Here is a 25,380-nt window from a genome sequence, read left to right on the forward strand (position 1 = left end):
CGATATTGCAACTTTTTGGAATAAAATGTTTATTACTTCAAAAGGGAGTCAAAAATACCAAAAGGGTAAAAAACGGGAAAATTGATTTTATTCAACCTTGTGAACCAATTGAAAATGCGGCAATTTTTGGTATGCTTTCCAAATATAATTTATTATTTATATTAAAAATACTTAATTGATAATGTGTGATTTAAATATAATGTATGAAATTTATAAATCTTTAGTTTTTAAATTTTAAAAATAACTGATAGAAACCATATATAATTTAGTACTTTACAACACTATATTTTCTGTCACAGCGCCACCTGCATGTCAATACCAACATCAAATGTCAAAATCGAACAGAACTACAACAAGAACAACGATATGTAAACAATCAACAAAACTCATAAATCAAAACAATTTGCACAAAAAACACATACCGACAATTGATAAATACCACGTAATTGTAATTGAAAAGAAAACAACACATAAAATAGAGAAAAGAAAAACAATAAAATTAACCACCACCTAATATGATAAAGTTCTAATAAAAACCACAGATAAATTTATTAGTTAAAATTGTCAAATAATAAAAAACACATTTCAAGATAACACAAAAAGACAAAAACAACAAATTAAATGTTGAAAATTAATTATTTTCTAACTTTCATCCAGGTCATAGCGTTAGAAAAGTGGTATTTAATGCGTACGTATGACCTTCATGGTATGACCCTGCGCAAGTAACTGCAATAAATGGTTTTCAAATGTGTACGTGAAAAATTGAACAACGACGACGATACTTTCAGTAATTCAGTGACCACCGAACAGGAAGCAGGTCTTCTTGCTTTCAATTTGAATTTTCTTAAAACAACAAGTAGAGCAAATATAGTCTCATACGTGCAACAAATAATATGGAACTAGAGGGCAACGTTAAAAATTATGAATGGGGTAAATTGGGCGAAAGTTCCGAAGTGGCCAAACTGGTTAAGGCAAATAATGAAAATTTCAATATTCTAAATAACACACCCTATTCCGAGTTATGGATGGGTGATCATGGTAGCGGTCCTTCAGTGGTTAAATCTTCTGGCCAAGTTTTGGGAGATGTATATAAGCAGCGCTTACCTTATCTCTTTAAGGTGTTAAGTGTACGCAAAGCTTTAAGTATACAAGTTCATCCGAATAAGGTAAGAGGGGTTGTTTCAAAGAAAGAAAACAACTGATAAGGGACATTTTCTTATATACATATTTGTTTAGTGCAATTACAATGTAGAGATAATAAGGGATTGAAAAAAAATGTTTACATAAATTTTGTAATTTTTTCTGAAAATGTAATATTTTTTGGGATTTGAAGAAATAGTTTTGTCTCTTTTTGGAATGTATGCACAATAATACTCTTTTAATCTTGTTTGCTATTATTTAATGACTCATATTAGCCAAATTGTACCTTTTATGAAAAATTTATAGTCAAAGTATTAACAGTCTAAGTCGAAAATAATAATTTCTAAAAAACACTTGTTTTTAAACAGAATCACATAAAATACAAAATTATTTGTTAGATTATTGGAAATACACTCTAATTGATATGAATCGAATATTTTTATATAGTTTGTAACTTCGGAAATAAGTTGTTTTCAGTTAAATTTTGAATGTATACCTAAATCATAAAATATTTACATTATTTTTTACTACACTATCGTCTGTTTTTATAATACGAATACAATTTTCTATTACATACTTAATTACATTTTGAATCAAAAAAGTCAGTTTTATTTAGTTTATGAGACCATTTATTAAACTATTTTTAACTAAAATTATTTAAACTTTTATTGTATTATTGCAAATAGTTGAACCTATGGGGAAACTCAAAAAATATTATTAAACGTTACATGAGATTTGCATGTGAATAATTAAACAATAAATAATTTTGTATCTAATCTACATAATAATCTGATCTAATCGTATAGCACGATGTTCTGAAGTGATTCCAAATGAAACCCTATAAGCTGTTTAAGCAATAATATTTTTACAAAAACAATTTAAGCTACTGCAATAGTAATAGTCCATTAGGTTCATCACAAAGTCATATTGTCACTTTTTCATGAATTTTAGTAAAAAAAACTAAATTTTGAAAAATCTCAATGTTTTAATTAATGTTGTGCGTTGTTGGTTTTGCATTTTTGGCCTATTGCCAGTACCACACTGCCGTCCCACCGGAAACAAACAGACCATGAAACCGCCCAATGTAGAACGGACGTTTGATGGATTTCAGGTCATGCACACTAAAGTGCCGGAATCCAGAAGGATTCAGTCGGACATTTCTGTTGATAGCCCTGACTCATTAATAGGAGAAGCAATTAAGAGAGCATTCCTGATAGACAAGGAAACAGACGACTGTCAGGTGGGAGGGGTAGTCTTCCTTCTTCAATTCCATTAAACATATCCTAGCAAAATATTCACTTTCCTTAGATCGAATACGTATAGGAAAATCTAAATTTATCGGTCATGAAGTAGGGTATAGCTAAATTCATATAAATTAAATCTATGTGTGACATACTCTAAACAACAAATAAAAAAATACTGTTTCTTAACGTACTTATGTATTTTGAAAAATACGACGCAACAACTGCAAAATTTATTTTTAAATTTATTTGTTTAATTGTATGCGAGGAATTGTTGGAGCAATGTTTTTTAGACAATTTGTTCTTAATAAATACTAAATGAATGTTTGTCGCAAAACAACTTAACATATACATACTACATATCTGATTGTTTATTTGTATATAGTAAATACAAATACATTAAACGTATTTATGAATTTAAAATCAATACATACTATAGAAGTATTTTGAAAACATAAACAATAAATTAATTTAGTATATTTCAATATAATACATACATGTGCCCCAACTTTCACTTTGACTTTCGAGAAGAGACCAACTAATATGGTTTCATTCCACTCTACATTCAACTGTTTCAGAATAAAATAGATGAGAAATACATTTTTTAATTTTTTTATTCTTTGCTTCATACCACTGAACATCGTTCATATATTTAATAGAAATAGTTTATTATATTATATATAAAAACAATCTAAACGGAACTAATTTTTAACTTTTCAATATTTCAGGAAGAAGCTACACGGTTGCACAAAGAAAGACCCGACTTGTACAAAGACCCCAATCATAAACCAGAATTGGCCATAGCTTTAACACCCTTTATGGCACTTTGTGGTTTTCGTCCATATTCGGAAATTCATAGATTCTGTGAAGAAATACCTCCTTTAAAGGAACTATTGGGTGGCGATGCCGTAGTCAATGGTTTATCCAATGGTTCTGTAGAAGATTTTAAAAAATGTTATCAAACTCTTATGACTGCCGATACGGCGACCGTATCAAGTATAATTGATACAATATTAAAAGACTATGATAATGGTTTGTAAAAACATATAAATAAAAAAATTAAAATTATATATTAATTTTAAATTTTATTTTTACAGTTCTTCTCAAATACAGTCTGCAAGATATATTCATAACCATAAATTCAGATTTTCCTGGCGATGTTGGTGTACTCTCATTATTCTTTTTAAATTTACTCTATCTGCAGCCGGGTGAATCTATTTATTTGGGCGCCAATGAAATTCATGCCTATCTCTCTGGGGATTGCATCGAATGCATGGCCTGTTCGGATAATGTCATACGTGCTGGTTTAACGCCTAAATTAAAAGATGTTAAACAATTATTGGCATCATTAAATTACACTGGTTCGCCTGCTTCATCAAAACTTTTCCAACCCAAAGAACTCGATGAAAATAGCAAATTATTTGCACCTCCCATACCTGATTTTGCAGTTGTACAAATTTCATTATCGTCATCATCGCCATCCGCTTCAGAATATACATTGAAATTACCACAATCACCCGGTATATTATTAGTTTTAAGTGGTTCTCGTACTTTACGTTTAAAAGGACATTCCGATTTAGTATTAAAACGTGGTTCAATTGTGTTCATACCGCCTGAAAATATGAACAATATAGAACTTTTAAATTTAGACAAGAAAAATGCAGATTTTAATGCATATCTTGCTACAGGAAATTCTTTTAATTAAATAATTTTAAATTGAGCTTTTACATAAATACTTCGTATCTGTTTTATATATCGTTTTAATTGTATTTATTAATATACATTTTATGTAGATTTTAAAATTTATATTTAAAAATTTGTTATCTTGTATTTATTACGTTTTTTAATTATATTTCGGCTTTAATAAAAATTTGACTAGTCTTAATATGTAATACAAAACTGTATTTTAATACATATAATTAGTATTTTAGTTGTATCAATAATATATGCACTAATACTGTCTAAAGTGTGCAGGTCGATTATATATGTATATGTATGTATCTTTATAAATGCGCGATTTTCGAGGAGTGTGGAACATGATACATACATATCATCACATAAAACGTAAACGGCCCTATCTAACATTTTTTTCCTGTAAATTTACTTATGGTCAATTTTGGACCGATCCTCCTAAAATTCTATAAAGATTTTGCATTCAATAAACCTTGTTATGTCGAATATCAATGCTTTCTAAGCCTTGTATGAAGGCTTTAATCCAATATGGCTCGATGCTCATAAAATTTGACAAAGAGATTTTAGATTCCATAAAATTAGTTCATGACGAATTTTATCAATATACTGGTATTTTTAAGCCAGTTATGGCCGTTAATGTCATTCTATGATAGGGGATAATGTCAATTATGGACTGATCCTCAAAAAATTTGACAGTTAGAATTAAATTTCTATAAAACTTATTCGAATTTCGTTGCTATTCTTTAATGTCGAAGCAAGTTATTGTTATGAGCGTTAAAGCCATTTTATGAGGGGGACCTTATATGGGGGGTAGAATCAATTATGGACTGATCCTCTTAATATAAGGCAGATATATTTTAGTTTCTATAAAACATGTTTATGTGGAGGTAGGGTCAATTATGAGCCGATGTCCATAAAGTTTGGCAGAGAGATATTTGTTCTCCGAAAAATTGTTTACGTCGAATTTCGTTGCTTTAAGCTATAATTTTGTAACATATTATGAGCGTTGTAGTCAATTTATGATGTGACCTTATATAGGGAGTAGGGTCACTTATGAACCGATCCTCATAAAATTTGGCAGAGATTTTAGTTCCTCTAAAACTTGTTTATGTTGACATTCGTGATTTATTGGTATTTTGAAGAAAGTTGTGAGCTTTAAAGTAATTTTCCGAGGGGAACCTTATATGGGGGATAGGGTCAATTATGGGCCGATCTCCATAAAATTTGGCAGAGAGACTTTAGTTCCCCTAAAACTTGTTTATGTCGAATTTCGTTGCATTTATATCATTTTGAAGCAAGTTATGAGTGTTATAGTCGTTTTCTGCGAGGGACCTTATATGGGGGGTGGGGTCAATTATGGACCGATTCTCATAAAATTTGGTAGGGAGATTTTGGTTCATATAAAACTTGTTTATATGGAATTTCATTGTCATACTGTTGTTTTTAAACGAGGCTGTTTACACTGTTTTTCGGGGGGCCACTTGTATGGGGGCTATGCGAAAACATGGATCGATATTTCTCATTTTCAATACCAAATAAACCTTACCTATAAAGAATATTTGTAGAAAATTTCAACCATATAGCTATTTCCGTTCGGACTCTATCGTATTTTCAACAGACAGACGGCTAGATCGTCTTAGAATTTAATAAGGACTTTTGTGGGTCTATGACCAATATAATGTTCCGATGTGTTACAAACGGAATAACAAAAACAATATACCCAACATCTTTCTTGATGGTGGGTATAAAAAGTTGATTTTAATTGCTGCTGATGAACTTCGAATTTTAAAAATATGATTACATTTACGTTTGAATTATTTAAAAATCTCTTTTTCTTGCTTTCGATGAAGTTTTTGCCCTAAAATAAAGGCAATAGTAATTTTTTGGGATTTATAGTTGTTTCAAGCTTTAAGATATCTCAAGGAATGATAAAGATATGAGAGAAGATATGACAGAGGCTAAACATTTTATTAAGTCGACACATTTCACTTTTAGACGACATAACTGCTCTTATGTTCTTGCTTTTATAAGGACGCAAATATGGCCAAAAAACGAGGTTTTTTCAGGTATTTCACGATATCTCAAAAAATTGATGTCATTGAGGAATTCTGAAACCACTGTGGGATAGGTTTATTTCTATTTCATACGCAGACGAGCGTCGAATTTTAGTTTTATTTTTTTAATAAAGTTTAATTTAATTGGGTTCAAACGACGAATTTACGCATCAAATTTTTGTGGACGAATACGACGAACAGAACGAAATTGGTCGTTCGTTCCAATTGTGCATATACATACATACCATTAAGAATTTTGTCATAACTTTTGTTTCATTCAGAAGATGGTTATATATGGGCAATTTAGTGTCAATTAAACCAACTTAAAAAATATATATTTTTTAAATTTTAAAAAATTTTAAAAAATTAAAATTTTTTTGAAAACATTGAAGATATAGCTATCTAAAGTAACACCAATTTGGAAAAAAAAAACCCTGTAAAATCAGAAGATGTTGTTTAATACGAGGTGTAAGTGATGACGAAGTGGTTCGATTTAGGTGAAACATGCATGATTTTAACATTAGCGTGTCATTGGAGATCATGTGTTTATGCGAGAATTTCGAATTATCGAACCAATACAAATTCGTTGATTCGAAAACGATGTTTCATTGGTTCAAGCTATTTCTTTTGTATGTATGTATATGTTTTTGGAAGATATTTTAAATATTTTTAAGGTAAATATGTAATAAATATGGAAAAATATGTATATAAAATAATATTAATAATAAAAATTATTTCTAATAACACATAAATCTTATTTGATTAAATTAGCAATCTGAATTAATTTTTTAAGTTTGAAATAAATTTTTTAACTGCGGAATAGGTTGAATTTAGAAAGGCATTTAGAATGAGTTGTATTAGCACTGTTATTAAAGAAGTCATGAAACTTACATTCCCTTTGCTCTACTGCAAATTTTTTTGCTGGGATTATTTGGGTCATTTCATCAATTACTTTTTTTTATATTTTTTAATGATATTGATTAAACATCTCATAATTGTATTTCATTGATTTACACTTGTTCTAAAAATCTAAACTAATTTTTTATATTGGAATTGTCTTATTATTTTCCTTTAAAAAATTTTTAACGCAAAGAACTTCACAGTTTCACACAATGAGGATATAATTTTTGCAAATTGCAATTGAAAAATACTTAACACGCGTCCTTTTAACCATAAAACGATACATTCCAAAAAGTCATTAAAAAATTATTTGAAAAACCATATGTATATTCTAACTATAATAGTTTTCCAGATATACAATTTTTACATATGGCAGATGCCACAAAAATTATTGAAAGTTCGCCAGTTTTTCCAAACGTTAATTAAGATTTTCCAACTGTAATAGTTTCCAAGATAAATTAATTTTTGTATTTAATTTATATGGGAGGTGCCATGCCCCCTGCTGCTAGTCTGCCCACTTTTTATCCTAAATAATTATATTGGCACCGACAAAATTTGAGAACTCTAACTGTTACATTATCTCAAATATATACTTATATTATTCCTAGACATACAGGAATACACTGTGAAAATTTCAAGAAAATCGGTTCAGCCACTTAGTAGTCTAAAAACTTCAAGCATATTAAAAAACACACATTCATTTTTATATGAGTATATAGATTAACTTTAGACTAGGAAATTCTTTCTGATCATTGTTTGAAACCATATGTAAACTGTCAATTTATCGTTAGTATAAAACATAATCAGACATTGTGAAATGGGGGCTAAAATATTTCAAACTGAAGTTCATTTTCAGTAATCCTATAAGCATTGCTTTAATTCGTACTTCCATACGAAGGAAAAAGTTTCGAAACACAATACAAATGTATGTATGTATTTTTAACATACAAAGGAGAACATTTGTACTTTCGAATCATGCTATGCATATTAAAAACAATTTAAAGTTTTAGGGGATATACAGTTTTAAAAGATAAAACTACTTCCTTATTAGCAAGCGATGGTGGTAAGAACTTATTCATCTCCCCATTTGTAGGCGGGTGTGTTAGGCACTAGGCTCCAATGTCATCACCCTCTTAAAATGGCACAACATATAATAGCATTTTAAGTAAATTTTAGAATTCTAACCCCTTACTTGGTAATGAAAGTTTTTGTTGGGATATTATAAAAACTTCTAAATTATATATATAGTAGTAAATTGCTAATACAGTAGATGTAACGGGTCACTCAGATTCAGCTAAGACGAATATAGTATTCTAACTATTTCTGTTGTTTAATAATGATGCTGATATCATCATTAACAACATAATCACGTGCCTGAGGCGGCTAAAAATGGCATGAGTCATGACATAAATGGGTAGAATATTGTATTGCATTGAATGTAAGTTTAATTTTGTTGTGTTTTGAGAAACACAATGGAATTCCACTTTACTTCCTTTCTACATATTAAATAAATAATTTGAAATGCATTCAAATAAATAACAACGCTTATGAGTATTTTTTATATATATTTTTTTTATTTTTATATTTTTATTATGAATAATGGGGGGTAAATATGTATGTTTTGTATAAATAATGCTACGTTTAATAAACTTGTTTATGTATATATGTGTTCATTTAGTTTACTTTAAATATATTAATTAATAAATTATTTTAATCTGCAATAAATATTTTAAATACTATAATTTTAACACAAAAGGAAAAATAGCTAAATTTTGTTGAATATAAATATAATATGTAATAAACTATTGAGTGTTGAAAACTCTAAATTTAAAATTTACTGGGGTTTGTGTTTGGGGGATGGTGTTTTTTCACACATATAAATATTGGGAAGTTTGCATTAAACAATTATTATTTAAATCTAAAATATAATAAATAATTAACTATAGTTTAATAATTTCAATACGATTTCAATCAATCAAATTTAGCAACAAAATGCGACTACAATTTATTTTTAACAATAACAAAATATATAGTTATTTTTTAACCCTATTCTGATCTTTTTAACAGCAATAAAATTGAAATAGTAATAGTAATAAATGTTTACATTTGAATAGTGTTGATTAAAATGTTATATTAAATAAGTTTTATGATAATTTAAGTTTTCGTAATAAAGTTCAGAATAAGGGGTATTAGAATGTTTAAGTATTGCATTTTGTTTTCATTATAATTTTTTTATTATAATTTAATTTATTTTTATCTTTAACACTATTATCGAAATCCTTATATTATTTGAAAAATATTAATGTTGTTAAACTCTTAAATAAATTTGGTCTGTTATTGAAAAGTTTTTTTGCCCGAAATGTTAAATGTAAGTATTAAGGAATTTAAAGTTTACATTTCCCATTTCCACAAGTGGATAAGTTTGTGCGAAAAGTTTCATGAAACCATTTATAAAACCTGCCACTTTGTATTCCTTTCAAAATTTTGACTATCTAGGAAACTGTATAAATGTATATATAAGCATACAAGTAAAAAAAATCGAAATGAGCAATAAAACTATCCAAATTTGCATCGAAAGTTAATTTCCCTATAATTTGTAGACCTTTCGATTATAAACACTTAGTTTTGAAATTAAGTATTAAAACATTAGACTAAACGTTATTTAAGAGTTAATCATACTTCCGCAATGATAAAAAATTAAAAAATCTATCTAAAAACAAAACATGTTTATGACACACTACCTTCGTTTTTTTTTCTTATAAAATTATTTAAAAAGACTTCATAATTTCAATATAAAATAACAAACACTTTTATTACATTTAGAGAGTTTAGGAAATGTTGTAAATTCAAGTTGTTTTTAGTTTAAAATATAAATTATTTGTTGTTTTTTGTGTAAATATTGGTTCCAAACAAATTGCAGTTGAAATGCACCAGTACAAGAGTTCATACATACATATTTACTATATTACATACAAATTACCAATATGCAGATTTGTATATAATTTTTTTAATAGATTTATACATGTATATAAAAAACAGTTACTTTAAGGTATTTGTTAAGTTAGGTTTATGTATATCAATATGTTGTTGTTTTTTTTTTTTTTTTTTGTATATTATTATCATTTAATAAAGTGTTTTGATATTTTTGTATGATTTTTTGTCTTTTTTAATTCCAAAATTGCTGCAGTATTTTAAAATTATAATTATACTTTATTAAACAAATCAAAATAATTAACTATTAGTGATATTAAAAAAATAATAACAAGTGTTTAAAAAAAAGAGTGAAAACTAATTTTCCATAACAAATAAAACCAAACATAAATTAAACAATTATAAATTTAACTTTTTTAAAATTTAATTTGTGTTAATATTTTTATTTAATAAATAGTATGAATAGTTTTAAATAGTTATAGTAATAGATTATAAATAGTTTTAGCAAATAGATTTTTGTTTTTATTTTTTTGTTGTTTGTAAATAGTAATGTTTTATAAATTGTTTTTTTTTTTTTAATATATATTTATAAAAAATCGGTAGGTTAGTTGCTTTTTTTTTTTTTTTTTTTGAATTTTGAATATGTAGAGTCCATTTTTTTCTTAAATCAGACAATAGTTAGACAGTTTAAAGTTCCCTTAGTGGGTGGTAATTGTTTGCTTTTTTTGTTGGTGGTTCCATTTAGTTATTAATATTGGACATTTATAAATTGTGGTTTGTTTTCATGTTTGTTATTCTTTTATTGTTGTTATTATTTTCCTCGTTTTATCTTTTCAATTTTATTATTATTTCAGTTAATGTTGTGCTGTGGTTTTTTAAGTTTTGTGCCATTTTATTTGATTTGATTGTGTGTCTTTCATTGTGCATTTAAAGCTGGATTCATTCAATATTTGTTTTATTTTGAGCTGTGTATAGAAAATAAAAAATATTAATAAATATATGTATATATAAATCTTAGTATTATAAATTTTTGTATAATTAAAGTACATATTAATAAACTAGGGTTTGGTAATGATGCTTATAATAATTTAAATTCGTATTCTGTTATGTTTTTGGGCACTTTAAAAAAAATGTTTTTGAGCAGTTTTATGTTGCTAGTATGTCAGCTAGAAATTCATATCTCCTTTCCGTTATAGTCATGTAATGTTAATCATTACAGGATTTCAATGCAAAACAATTATGGGGTTCCGTCAGAGTATATTTGTTAGAAAGAGGTTTGAATATCTTAAAAAGTCACTTAATATTGATATACGTAACAGAGTCAGGCTGTAATTATGACATTAAAATGTCGTATACTACTTAATAATATAGTAATGGATCAAATAAATAGGAAAGCTATTTACTCTAAGGCAATGCTGATCTCCAGGACATTGTAATAATGTGCGTCATCACATCATATATAAACAAGTTCAACAAGTCATTGATAAGCTAAGCTTTGAGTAAGTTTTATCTACATAAATGTATTTATTTACAACACATATGTATATGTATTAATAACATCAAATTGAACATAAAAATTCAATTTGAATAATGAATTTCATTGTTAAAGATCATGTAAAACTACTTCAAATTATAGTAAATTTAAAAAAATGTTTACAACCGTTATTGTACATTAGATCTGCTCCTAACAGACAAATATGTCCAGGTCTCTTTTATTTTGTTACAAATATATGAAAAAATATGCATAAAAGTTTTCTGACTCGTTTAAAACTTTTTAGTATTATAAACTAAAAAAAACTAGACTCAACCAAATTTTTTTTAAGCACAAGCCTAATGTGCGTTTTTATATACACACATTAAACATTAACAAAAGTTTTACATTTCTACACACATTAAACATTAACAAAAGTTTTACATTTCTATAGTACATTTACAAATGTATCAATAGCAGCAAAAAAAAATATTGCAATATTGTTACAACCTATTCAATATGCAATTATATCTATAGACTTACAATGTATGTATTTGATATCCTGCAAGACGTAATGAAAAATAATCGATTTAAAAATTATAGTAAATTACATTTCTCTATTAACGTCTTAACATTTTGTTAGACTTTTTAGCGTATTGATTGATGAAATTGGAATATATTCATACATACATATGTACATAAATATGTACATATTCCGCGCCCAACATTGTCAATTATTGCCCAAATGCTTTAAATAACTCTTTCCTTAAATATGTGTAGTATGTATCGATATTCTAAGGCAGGATATAAATAACTAAGGCACTTGGAAACCGTTAAACTTTTTAAATATAGAAAAAACTCAATAGGGAAAAAGTGTAAATACATTTTTTAAATGTTTATAAAATGTTTTTGTTTTAATCAAGTGGGAAAACATACCTTCCTCATCATATAATATTTTGATTAAGTTCTTTTTGTTAAATGACTTCAATATTGTTGTTGTGTTTCTTCTTGTTGTGCTATTTATGATAATGACGATGTTGTTGTTTTTATATTGTTGATGATGACGATATTACTTTTAATATACTGTTCCGTGAGTGTGTCTGTGTGTTTGAGTGATTAATTGATTTAACTCTTGAGTAAATTATTGGCCCTCTTGTTGACTCCCGTCATTCGTTCATTGTTAGCATCACCCTTGGCATTAATACGATCGATTTGTATATTTTGATTCTCTAATTCAGAGCCCATATCCAATGCCATATTGCGCAGGTTACCTAACATAGAATTAACTTGGCCCAGATTCTCATCCATTTCATCTTCTCGGGCATCGTTTGTTATGCGGGCTATGTAACCAGATTGGGGAGGTGCACCCTTACCGGCTCTTTCTCTTTCATCGATAACTCGCTGAGGCTGGTTGTTCACAATTTTGCCATCATCATTATTCTTCCAAGCATTGTCACTGTCATCTTTTATGGATACTTTTTTCCAGGGCAACACACAAATACCACAACATTTTTCCATGCCACTTAGATTTTTCTCGGCCTCTTTCATATCAGCATTAATACGATCCATATCTTCCTCAATGCGATCCAGCTGTTCACCTTGATCGTCAAGGGCAACGAGTGTACGTATACCCGCCTCTTTACTTTCTTCCATAAGATTTAACATACGGCGGGTACTTTCCAAGGACTCATCCGCCACCTGGGCAGATTTCATTTGCAAATCCTCCAATTCAGTACGTGGAACACCTTCAGCTGCCATTTTATTGCTTTTTAAATTAGATACTTTTCTTAATTTAAATTATCTTCTAGAAATTTGGTTACAAAAAGTGGATGATTATGATGACGGTATGTTTATTTTATTAACTCGCTGTTTGTTCCCTTTTTTCGCAAGTGGTTGTTAATCTAACAACGTTTAACAATTGATTTAATAAATTTATCAAATACACACAAACTTGTACTCATGAATATTTTAGTTTTTTTACTATTTGCAAAATATTTTTGGTGATTTTTAATGCCTCGTGTCGTTTTTCAGAGTTAGTCACCTTTCTCGATTCACAGAGTTTTTAATTTTCACTTTTTTATATTTATCTACTCTGTATTTTTCTCTACTTAGTAAAATCAACTTGTTTTACAACGAAATTATAAATTATTAAAATTTTAATTCGCCAGGAAAAAAAGTCAAGCAAATTAAGCAAATACAAATTCTACACACACACCCACCGTTTTTCTCAAGATACACTAAAATATTTTTTCGTCTTTCTCTATAATTTTCTTATTTTCTTTTTCATTATCATACTATACACAATTGAGATCAGCGCCGGATAAATTTCAAGTTGACGCCGCCAACTGTCTTTTTGAATAACAGCGCCAACTTAAATTAAAAAATTAATTGGTAACGAAAAATTGCTAAAATTTACATAATAAAATTAGTATGTATTTATATTGTCAAATGTCAATATTTTAATGAAACTGCAAAAAATTTCAGTATATAGATTTCAATACAACTTATGCAGGCAATTATTGTTTTTCAGTGGCGGCTAAGCTCAGTCGTATTTTATTTTTCAGACACAGGTTTCTGTTTTATTATATTAAAAAAAATGTTGCCAGACAGCCAAAATAATCCCAATAAACATCGATTCAAACCTGTGACCATTTTCTAAAAATTATCTTAATCTTTAAATGCAATTCTAACAAATAATCGTAATTTTAATTAATTTAGACAGTATAAGGGTTCATATAAATCTCATTATGGCCCTTTTCCGATTTGAATAAGTCATTAATAAGCCGTTGTAATTGTCGCTTGTGCTTTTTGTACAAAATTTTATATATACATTTTAATAAAGCAAACAATTATTCAAATATTGATATTTCATATACCTAGTGGTCATTACTATTGAATCTAGTGTGCTTAAATTTAGCTATTTATAATACATTTTTACCAAATTTGATATCTTGAGACAATTATTTTTCAAATTTTTCTATGTACTATATACATATAGGGAAATTCATGTCAAGTGACCCAACTCAAAAAATCGATTTTGCTGAAGTTTGCATCAAGGTTAGTACTATCGGATACCAGACACAAATTTAGCTTAGAACTGCCGTACTTAGAGGGGGTCAAAGTTGGACATTTTGGTCATACAGGGTTTTATTCAAATGAGTGTAACTTTTCTCCTATTGGTCCTAGCAAAAATTGCCCAAAGGAGTTCAGATAGCTAATTCTTTGTTTTCATTGTTTCCAAAAAAAATTTTTTTTTTTCAAAATGGGCCCTTTTTATTTTTTTTTTTGGTCAGGAGAAAGCTTGTACAATTTCCTTTAATGGCTTTATAGTCCCATAATGGATGCGAGTGGGATATCTACCAACAAAAATTTTGTTTAACTTAAGAATAAGTTTTTTTTAATATTTGGCACTTAATTTTACCCTATTTTTTCAAAATGGACGTTTTTGTAGTATTTATTTGCTCAAAAGAAAGCTTGGACCACTTCCTTTAAAAGCTTTGTGGTTACTTAGTGGGATGCGAGTGGGATATATATAAAAAATATTTTATATTATTCTTTTTTTACATATCCCACTTGCATCCCACTACTTGACCACAAAGCTCTTAAAGTAAATGAAAAAATCTTATTCTCGAATCGGAAGACATCGATTTTAAAAGTTGGGTCACTTGACACGAAATTCACCATTGTATGTGTTTTTTAAATTTTACAGGAGAAGCAAACTTCATAACTTTTCTTGTTTTTCACATTGTTAAAAAACGAAGTTTTTTTAGATTTCTTCTTTTATAATGATCATTCTTATTTGTTCGTTTTTCAACAATATTTTTTGGCTGATTCGAAACCAGGATGTAAAAATACAGAGGCGTCACGAGCAAAAAACTATTTCCCTCTCTTTCGCACAAAACGATTTCAATGATTTTTTAGCTGTATTTTATATATGTACCTCTTCTCACCAAACAATTTCAAAATCAAACAAAAGCTGATTTTAGACTTTTTTAAATGTCAAAAGTGACACCTCTGTATACTTTTTGTCCATACTCTCCTCACTTATTTATTATTGAAAACGTTTCGGATATTCTTTCTCGTAAAGTTTACAAATGAAGGAATTAAAAGGGCTTGGGCCGAAATTTTCTTGCCGTTAGTTAAGAATCTTTATAACTCTTTATCACCTCTAATTATCAAATAACAGTGGATTTACTTATTACTAAATAATTTCTGAATCATTGTAAAAATCTTTATAAAAATAAAAAAAATTATGAAAATTGCAATTTGTTTTTGTCAATTAATGATAAATCTATTCAAATGAGCAAAAAAAAAAAAATATTCTTAAAAAAAATTTTTATACGAAATCAATTATAAGTAGTAATCGAATATACAATTTTTGTTATAGGTTAAACTTCAATAAATAAAATAATTGAAAACGAGGTTTTGGTAATTGAAATCGTTTTTCAGTTTTTTCTGTGTAGTGTTTTAGAAAAAATTATTAAAAATCAATTATTTTTGTCTCTCTAATGATATATGTATATGTAAGACATCACAGAAAAAATTAATTTTAAAAAATTTTCAATTAAACGATTAATCAAAAATTTTAAAAGGGTTCAATTCATTTTGTATTTGAATCATAAAAATGTATAATCAAATACAACAAAAATATAAAAAAATAAAAATGTTGTATACGAAATCAATTATAAGTAGTAATTGAATATAGAATTTTTGTTATAGGTTGAACTTCAATAAATAAAATAATTGAAAACGAGGTTTTGGTATTTGAAATCGTTTTTCAGTTTTTCTGTGATCATATTACCATTTAAAATTTTAATATAACTAATGAATCCATTATTTTTCGGAAAAAATTAATTTGAATGTAAACAAAATTGTGAACTTATTTACATTGTAAGTGAGCGGCTGCGTAATACTATAAGAAAAATACAAATAAAGTACTGTGCCACTGAAATTGAAATCACGTTTGAATGTTGATAACCGGCATTAATACAATAAAAATCGGAAGCATCAATAAGTCCGGCAAACTTTGTGCTTCTGGTCGGGTCAAAAGAATTTTCATAATCGTCTTTTGAACGGACGATTAGGACGATTTTTGGCCGCAAAAGTGAAAACTAAAATTCACGTTTATTCTAATATGTATTTGAAGAGTAAAAATGTTATTTAAATTCAGATTAGAAACATATTAATCTATGTATGTATATACTATACATATATCTACTTTTATATTTGATATTTTGTTCAAAAGTAATTTCAGAAATTTTAAAATGTCATAAAACATTAAAAACCGTTTTTCTCGAAAATATGTAAATATTTTTTGGTAAAGGATATACATATACATATAAATCATTGAATTACTTAATGGAAAAACCATAAAGCTTACCTTAAACTTTTATTCCTAAAGTGAATTCATTTAGAATTTGTTGAGTTTACATCAACTATTAATCATTTTATTTGCCGATATATTGACCTGATCCAATCGTACACTATTAGCATCACCCTTTGCAGTAATTCTCTCAATTTGAGTATTTTGTTTTGTTAAATCAGAGTTCATATCTACGGCCATATTCCTAAGAGTACCTAAGATATTATTAACTTGACACAGATTTGAATCCATTTCATCTTCGCGGGCATCGTTTGTTATACGTGTAATGTAACCAGATGAGGGGTTCGCAGATGAATTCACTGTTCTTTCGTCGTAAACACGTCGTGGTTGATCCACAACAACTTTTGCATTTCCTTCTGTTTCCTTTCTAAGTTCCCCATCTGGTTCAACTTGAGTTGGAACTTTTCTCCATGGTGTTGGACAAATAAAACAACACCTTTTTAATCGTTTTAAAGTTTTTTCGGCCTTAGTCATATCTGCATTAATGTTATCCATGCCTCGCTCTATGTTATTTAATTTTTCACCTTGTTCATCCAGTGCTTCCATGGTTTTTTGACCAGCTTGCTCACTTTCTTCCATCATATTTAACATGCGCCGAGTACTTTCCAATGATTCATCGGCTACTTTAATAGCCTGAATTTCTAATTCTTCCAATTCTGTGGGCCGGGAATTTGTATTATTAGCCATTTTTTATAATAGGGTATTTTATCCGTTTTATAAAAAATAATCTGTTCTACTTGGAACTTTATCGAACACTACTATACGGTTTTAACTTCAATTTAAATTAAATGTATTTAATTCTTGTAAATATGTATGTGGTTAGTATTTGCTAATGATTTGTAAGTAAGTATTTTTATTTTTATAAGAATCTTGAATATTAATCATAAGCTTTTTTAAATTTAGTGCTGCTTTATTTAAAAAATAAATATTTATAACAAATCTGTATATATTTTGTCATTTAAATTATTAAATTAATATTGTCATATATACGAAGTGTTTTCCCGAGTGCCTAATATGAGGACTATGTTTTACAGAATTTCCTCACAGAATTTTTGTAACTGAAATCGTTAAATTATTTATTTATTTCTATCAAATGTTATGAAAATTACGATAAAATTACTAAATTTATTATAATTTGAGTAATTATCGTTAAAATTCTCTTATTTTTGATGATGGTTTGTATTTTATATCGACATTTCTGAAAGAACGAGCTGGGGTCAATTTAAGACTGACCAGTGATCACCAGGGCAAGGATTTTTTGTCAGTAACTCAAAATAACTTTTAACTAGTTTTCAATTTGAATCAAAGAATTTGCTACAAAATGGCATCGATTTGTTGTTGCATATTTTGTTATAAATAGCATATCTTGATTTAAATTACATACATATATGTATGTATTTTGCATATTTCTAACATTTTTGTAGCATAATTTGTAATTTGTCTAACACAAATTGTGTTTTGTTATCTTTGTATTACATATTTTTACAATAAATTTTATATTTATATATCGTCGCCTGAAACGCAAACGGCCCTAACTAACCAAAAATTCAAAATCGATTTTATTGGTGATTCTAATGTATTGCATCAAAACAAATGTCCACACCAAAAATTGGACACCTCCGACCATAATTATCGATTTTATTGACAGAAAACAAAAGGCCCTATCTACAAAAACATTTAAATATTAAAGGTAAAAAGTCCAATTTATCCATTTTTATATATGTACGCCATTGTCAACTATCATAACAAATGATAGGTTTCACAGTTAAACAATTTGTTTATTTACTGCAAATAAATCGCGTTGGTAGAAACAAACTTTTCAATTTAAATAGTTTTTTGCTTCTCCTGTAAAATTTTAAAAATGTTAGTTTTAGGTGACGATATGTATTTAGAATATTTTAAATAAATATAGAAAAAATTTTCGATTTAACAACAAAATACTAGGTTCCATCTGTGGAACTATGAAATTAAATGTTTTACTTATTTTTTTTAATCTCTAGTGGAGAGGGTATTATGCTGGTTAATGTTGATCCTTGAAGTATGGGCTCAGAATTACTTTCTGAATCTGTCCATCTGTGTGTCCATATAAAATTACTTTAACGACCATAATTCCCTTAAAAACGTTACCACACGATAAAATTCAGAATAAATATAATTTATACACAAATACATCCATTCACCAAATTTTATTAGTATCGGACAATTTTTGACCCTCGCCCTCATATAAACCCTCCTTCAGAAAATCGATCTTTCAACGCATTATTATTTAATAATATTTCACAAGGAAATAATTTTTGGTGCATATTTTTCACATTTTTATTGCATATTTTCCCATTTTGTAGTGCATGAAAATCCTTGCCTTGGTGATCACTATAGAGTTAAAGAGAAAAATATAAACAGACAAATAGATATATTTTCTAATTTTATATGTCCTTGCGTACTTAGAATCATATTCCGGCCGTAACTCATAAAATACGGGTCGCCAATGGTCTGACACACTGCAACAGGCGTATTTTAGAATATAATTTGTAATTGTATTGTAATGGACAAATAAATATTGTTTTATTATATAATTATTAATAATATTTTTTATGTTTGAATAATATTTATGTATAAGAGATTTGATAACAATGTTCTAAAAAATATCACTATCATCTAGATTATCGCTATCATCCAGATCATCACCAATTTCGATGTCACTATTATCCGTTTCACTGTTATCAATGTTGTCACTCAATGGAAGCATTTCATATCGGTGATATTTTCTACCAATTTTACTTGTAGAGTCGTTTATAGGAGAGCGCCATTTTAATAACTGTATAACCTGAATGCAATTTCCCCCCGCATTTAAATTTTCTTGTTCCATTTTTATTTCTTCGGTTGTGTTATTTTCTTTGAAACAAAGTAATCTCTTAAATGTTTCTCCTTTAATGGTGATTTAGATTTTAGTCTACACTTTCAACAATATTTTTGCATTTATGTGTCATGTAGTATAGGACTCATTTCGAAATTGAAGCAATTTTGCGGTTTGTGCGGTTATATTTTTATTCGGGTATACATATATGTACATACATAGTAGTGGGTACGTTTTGTTTTTAACTGAAATAAATTTTCTACAGAAAAAGTACATAAATTTTATTTATAGATATTTTTCAAGCGGCATATGAAATAAAGTCCGAACATAAAAAATTTGATGAACTTTACTTTTAATGTCAGAATTTCCATTAATTTTATTGTTTAAATAAATATAATTTTTCTATGCCTGTCAACACAAATAAAAATTCTAAAGGGAATGCCTAAAAAGAAAACATTTATCAAAAATAAATACAACTCTGTCTTCCGTCATACAAATAGTTGCATCTGGCAATGCTAAGCAACAACTAGCGAATGATGAGCACAAAAGAGAATAACAAAAGACAAGTACGATTTTTGCAAATTCCGTTTAGTTTGTGTTTCTTCGTCGAGAGGTGTTGTTGTTTAACAAAAGAAAACGGAAACATCGCATTAATTTCGTTATTTATTTTTTTTGTTGGAAATTTTATTTTTTTCTTAACAAGAAAAGAAACAAAACTATAAAAAGCCGAACGAAATAAAAACGCGTTTAAGTTAACAAAAAAAAGTAATTAAACAATTATAAATAAAACGAAGTGAGAAAATATGTAATTTATGTTAAGAATTGAATTAAAATAGTATACAAATAATTTGCTGTCGTCTGCCTTGTTTTTTGGCTGTGTTGTCTACACTGTTTTTTTGTTTTGTTTAACCAAAGTTTTGTTGAGTGTGTTTAAATTAAATCATAATGATGATGGCGATGATGATAATGATGTTGTTGGTAGTGTTTCCATAGATGACGAAGTGGAAAAAATAATAAGATAAAAAAATTCAAGAATTTTAACAGTGTTTAATAAAGAAAATAAAATAAAGAAAAACGAGAAAAAAGTCCCATTTTAAGAAATAATATAAAATAAAAAATAATTTACAATAACAACAAAAAGAAATAAACGGGCAAAGAAAAAATAACAAATAAATGATAAAATTTGGTCAAGTGCAAAATATTGTTGAGCCTGTAAAATTACTAAAGAAAAACAAGAGGCAATAAGAACCGCTTTAAATGTTGTAATTGAAAAAACAGAAAGAAAATAAAGAGAAATATTTTCAAGGATTTATAAGTTCTTATTGGATTTCAAGAAGGATTTTTTTTAAATGTCAAAATTCCAAATAGAGTATTTTGCTTAGGGTGTGTCAATAATTCAAATTTATTGAAACTCAGACTATTTTAGACGAGTTATGTATATTTTTAGCTGTTGTTTGCAATTATGTATATTTTTATTGTTAAAAACATACAACCGATATTAATGTTTGGCTTTAATCCAAGAATTTGTTTAGAATTTTATATCAATGCTTATACTCAACCATTTATTCATTCCCCTATATTAATACCTCCTTTTACGTACACCTTGCCTTCTTTAACTTAAAAAAAAAACACAAAAAACAGAAAAGACAACAATAACGAATTACACTAGACAATAGATTATTGTTTGCGCACCAAATATTAATTCTGCTTCTAAAGCTACGAACGACTGCAACAACAAAGAAAAACAAGAACAACAAGCAATACAACAACGGCAACAACTTGAGAATAGTATAACATTTTTACAACAACACGTTTGGTTAAAAGTAACAGTCAATATCCATAGAATAACTCAAATATTGCCAGACTATTAAATATTTTTCCCGCCAATTTCTTCATTTTCATAAAACAATAATACTAATTGTTCATTCACAATCGATTGTAGTCATAAAATTTTTTCAATTAAACTTTTTTGAAATAAAAACAAAACAATAAAAAATACGACGTATGTACTACGGTACAATCATACAATATTGATAGTGAATTGGATAAATGTTTATTCATTATAAAGCCAGAGGGAGAAAATGTTAAAAAGCAATCCGTCAACTAAAGTCTAATAAATCTGTCTTTTTCATAGAAGAAACTTTATTACATCTGAGATAATTAATATCTCTTTCCATTTTAAAAGTTTCATCTGTCGAGATCGCATTTGATTTTCTTATAAACCTAACTTCAATGGGCTTAATGTATAGTTTTGACAGATCCCATTCACTGGTAGTAAATAATTAATAAGATTTAGTTTAAACATTGTTTTTCTATATTGTATGTTGTAAAGTTTGTTATAAAACATTCAATATACATCTCGCTCAATTAATCTTGTGTACAAAACTGATTGATATAGACGATATAACATAATATAATATGAGAAGATATCAAACAAAAATTCATGAAAACAAATCTTTTACTACATTTCACTTTTTTATGATAACGGAAACCAAAATGATATCTGATTTTATTGTGCCTGTTTCTGCATATTTAATACACAAGAATATAAATTTGCAGGATTTGATCTTAATAGAATATTCTCGAATATTTGTCCAAAATATTGAAAACAAATAAAAAGCTTTCAAGAGTTGCATAAATGAATTACATGACCACTCCTGTACAATGTTTGATATCTTCTCGCAATTATAATGTATTTCATTTCAAAGTGGCCAAAACGAGGTTTTTCAATCTTAAGGATACAATATCTCAAAAACTTGACGCGAGGTATTTTGAACCAAGATTCTGATTCAGCGCTGGTCAATTTTTCATAAAATAAACAAGAGGAAAGATAATGAATTACAGAATATAGCAGGGAGAAAGAGGAGTTCAGAATCCACGGTGTCCAATAGAAAAAATAGTTTATTCCTTGATTAACCCTTTTGGCACCGCGATGTCTCGAGAGAATATAAGTGCAAACGGAGATAGTCCTGTTGATGAATAAGAACTGATATTGAAAATAAAAAAGTCGTACCACCCATCAATTTTCCACATTTTCATCCTTTAGTCGCTCTGACTGTATACACTTGAGTCCCAAATATCAAACTCTGTAAATTTGCAGAAGTTGGGAATAGTGGTCGTCTTTGCCTCTAGACTTATACTTTAAGTTTTAAAAATGCATTCCTAAAAAAATTATCTCCTTAGGACCACGTTAACTGGTGGCAAAGGCGGAAAACTATTTTTACAAAATGTTTGGCACTAGATTTATCTTTTTGGATTTTAACATAAATTAATTGGAATATTCCAAACTAAAACATAAAAATCAATTTAAACTTGTAAAAATTATTTTATTGTTTCGTTTAGTCTCACAGATATTTTATTATTTCGATTAGTCTCAAAGAAAAAAATTTGGTTATTTTATATATAATAAAATCTTGTGATGTTTTTATCATCAGTAGATAGTGTAAACCCTATTTCAGGTGTATTATAAATGGGAAATCCTTCAGACGACAGTATCAAAACTCCAGTTTCAAACTTTTAGCAATTTTCTCAAGCAAATTTTAAGATAATCTCTAAATGACTTATGAATAAATAAAGAATAGAATAAAATAGTAAAGAAATTAGATCAATATCTCTCACATATTAGCGGTATCTTTGATTTGAATTTTGAGGATTTCAGAAAAAATAATTTTTTGTTAATATTTTTGAAAAACATAATATACAATTCAATATAATCTGAAGTTTTAGTAAATTTATGTAAGTAATTTAGTTCCATAGCATCTTCACATAGTTTATAGAAGTGCGGTATACTGTTCTCTTACTTATTAGTAGAAGCTCTAATTGAACAATGTCCCTTTAAAATTACTATCATCCATATTACTTCTATCCATATCCATTGACAAAGCAAAAAAGCCTTTTTCAATTGGTTATTTTGGTTGAAATGAATTTTGAACTAAATATCTGGCATCCCTTCACTAACAATAGCAGTTAAAACGTAGTGGTCGTTAATGTCATTCTTGGCTGTCATATACTAAACAAAAACAACACATATCGTGTATCTATATTAGTAGTGGTAGTAAGCCGATGACGACGTCATGCCTTCACGTAGTATGTACTTGTTTATATTGTTCTTTCTGTTGTTGTTTTCTGAAATTCCTCCGTAGTTATTTTTATACATTTTCTGCTTTGCTGTTCAACTTTATCGTGTTATCCCTTTTATTTTGTCTTTAACTAAATTAAGTATGTGTGAGTGTAGTTCTGTGAGTGATTTTAGCCCAGTTGTTGTTGTATGTGGCACAATTGAGATGCCATGAGTATTTGTGTTTTTCCTATTTCACCATGTTCTACTATTTTTCTATTTTTTTTACGTCTTCATCTTATTTCTATTCCAAAATCTAACTTTTTCTCTATTATCGTTCGTTTCCTTTTAGCACTGAATTTTTTTAAACATTCTTATTACCTTCCACTTTTTCTGTTCTTATTGTATCTTTTATCCATTAACCCTAAAGATATTTTTGTTATTGGTTGTTTTTTTTTTCTTTTTTTAGAATCGAAAAAGCAACAATTTTTTCTAACCAGCATTTGTTTGTTTGCTTTTATTAGAAAACATGTTTTTTATTTTAATGAAATAAGAATATACCTACCATTAATTAGAAATGGAAGCAATCAAGAATATTACTGACAGTATTTTGGTATAAAATTAATGTTGAACTAAATACATACATACATAAAAGAGCTGCTCCATAGTTTCCCTCTGCAACTATTTACTAAAATTAAAATATTTTTATTATTTAGGTAGGTACTTACTATCGGACGAAAATGAAACTTTGAAAGACGTTTAAGAAAATACCAGTCCAGTAGTAAGTAGTAAATATAACAGTCAATAGTTTCTTCTATATTAGGATGCCCCAAAATGCCCCGAAAACCTTAAAAAACAATTTTTATTCTTTGACCTAGCTTACGAAATATTGACCCAGCTCTTATTTCCGGTGGTGACATAAGTACCTTAAGTAGTTCTATTTTAGCTCTCGGTTAAGAGAATTTAATTTAAATTTTTAGTCATAAGATTAAAATAGTTATTGTAAGGCCAAGAATGTATAATTGAGTAAAACGTAAAAAAATCGAATATATGTAGTAGGGTGATCGACTCGATTTTTCAACCGGTTTTAAAACCGGTTTTTTCTGCTTTACCAGTGTCGGTTTTTTCTTAATGTTGATTTTTCGAATATCGAATAACCCGGTTTTTTCACTTTTTAAAACCCGGTTTCGAATACTTTTATTAGCTTTGTATTCAAAGATTATTTAAATGAAATTTTTAAGTAAATAATAATACAGCCCGTCTAAATTTTAAAAATATTCGAGTCGAGGAACTAGAGTATATTTTTCTACAGCTCTTTTGTTTAAACTTTTTTGATTTTCCTAATTAATTAAAAAAATTATTTGTAAAATGGATAACTGTTTGATAAAATTTAGCAATCTTAAGATTATATTCCAATTACAATAATTAATTTACGGCTGAAATTTTAGGGAAGTGTTGGAATGCCTATGCAAATTTCCTAAACAGGGCTTTTAAAATAAGCTAGGATTACATAGTACCTTATGTTTAACAGAAGTGTCCTACTTTTTTCCTAATTTTTTTATATTAAAGAAATAATGTAAATCAGACGACTAGATCTAAAGTTATAATCTTTTAAACTGTTAAAAATCATTTCGGGCCATGTTTTATTAATCAAATT

General features: G+C 27.7%; 3 protein-coding genes across 6 annotated transcripts in view; 2 read left to right on the forward strand and 1 right to left on the reverse strand.

Moving 5' to 3' along the window:
• Positions 1-388: 388 nt before the first annotated feature.
• On the forward strand, positions 389-4,273 carry LOC119616456 (mannose-6-phosphate isomerase). Its single transcript, XM_037972803.1, has 3 exons — positions 389-1,166; positions 3,110-3,413; positions 3,479-4,273. Exons 1-3 carry the CDS (start codon positions 894-896, stop codon positions 4,084-4,086), a joined length of 1,185 nt encoding a protein of 394 aa, XP_037828731.1. The 5' UTR covers positions 389-893; the 3' UTR covers positions 4,087-4,273.
• Positions 4,274-9,783: 5,510 nt separating this feature from the next.
• Positions 9,784-17,560, reverse strand: LOC119616450 (synaptosomal-associated protein 25). Of its 2 annotated transcripts, none has more exons than XM_037972797.1 (2): positions 12,366-13,691; positions 9,784-10,923 (listed from the first exon to the last, which is right to left on the reverse strand). In XM_037972797.1, the coding sequence occupies exon 1, from the start codon at positions 13,185-13,187 to the stop codon at positions 12,555-12,557; it is 633 nt and encodes a 210-aa protein (XP_037828725.1). In that variant the 5' UTR covers positions 13,188-13,691; the 3' UTR covers positions 9,784-10,923; positions 12,366-12,554. The 2 variants fall into 2 exon arrangements, with proteins under 2 accessions (XP_037828725.1, XP_037828724.1); XM_037972796.1 differs by lacking the exon at positions 12,366-13,691 and adding an exon at positions 16,810-17,560 and having other exon boundaries at positions 10,511-10,923.
• A 2,700-nt stretch (positions 17,561-20,260) lies between these two features.
• LOC119616462 (protein lap4) overlaps positions 20,261-25,380 on the forward strand; it is a 294,532-nt gene continuing 289,412 nt past the window's right edge. For 2 of the 3 annotated variants that reach the window (XM_037972810.1, XM_037972813.1), the window contains exon 1: positions 20,261-20,431. The gene's annotated coding sequence lies outside the window, so the exon portion shown is untranslated. Of the gene's footprint in view, positions 20,460-25,380 lie in introns of all 3 variants that reach the window. The other variant, XM_037972809.1, reaches the window with a different exon arrangement.

Source organism: Lucilia sericata, unplaced genomic scaffold, assembly GCF_015586225.1.
Source record: "Lucilia sericata isolate MDLA Ls3-8-SP2 unplaced genomic scaffold, ASM1558622v1 Contig000073F_arrow, whole genome shotgun sequence".
Lineage (NCBI taxonomy): Eukaryota > Metazoa > Arthropoda > Insecta > Diptera > Calliphoridae > Lucilia > Lucilia sericata.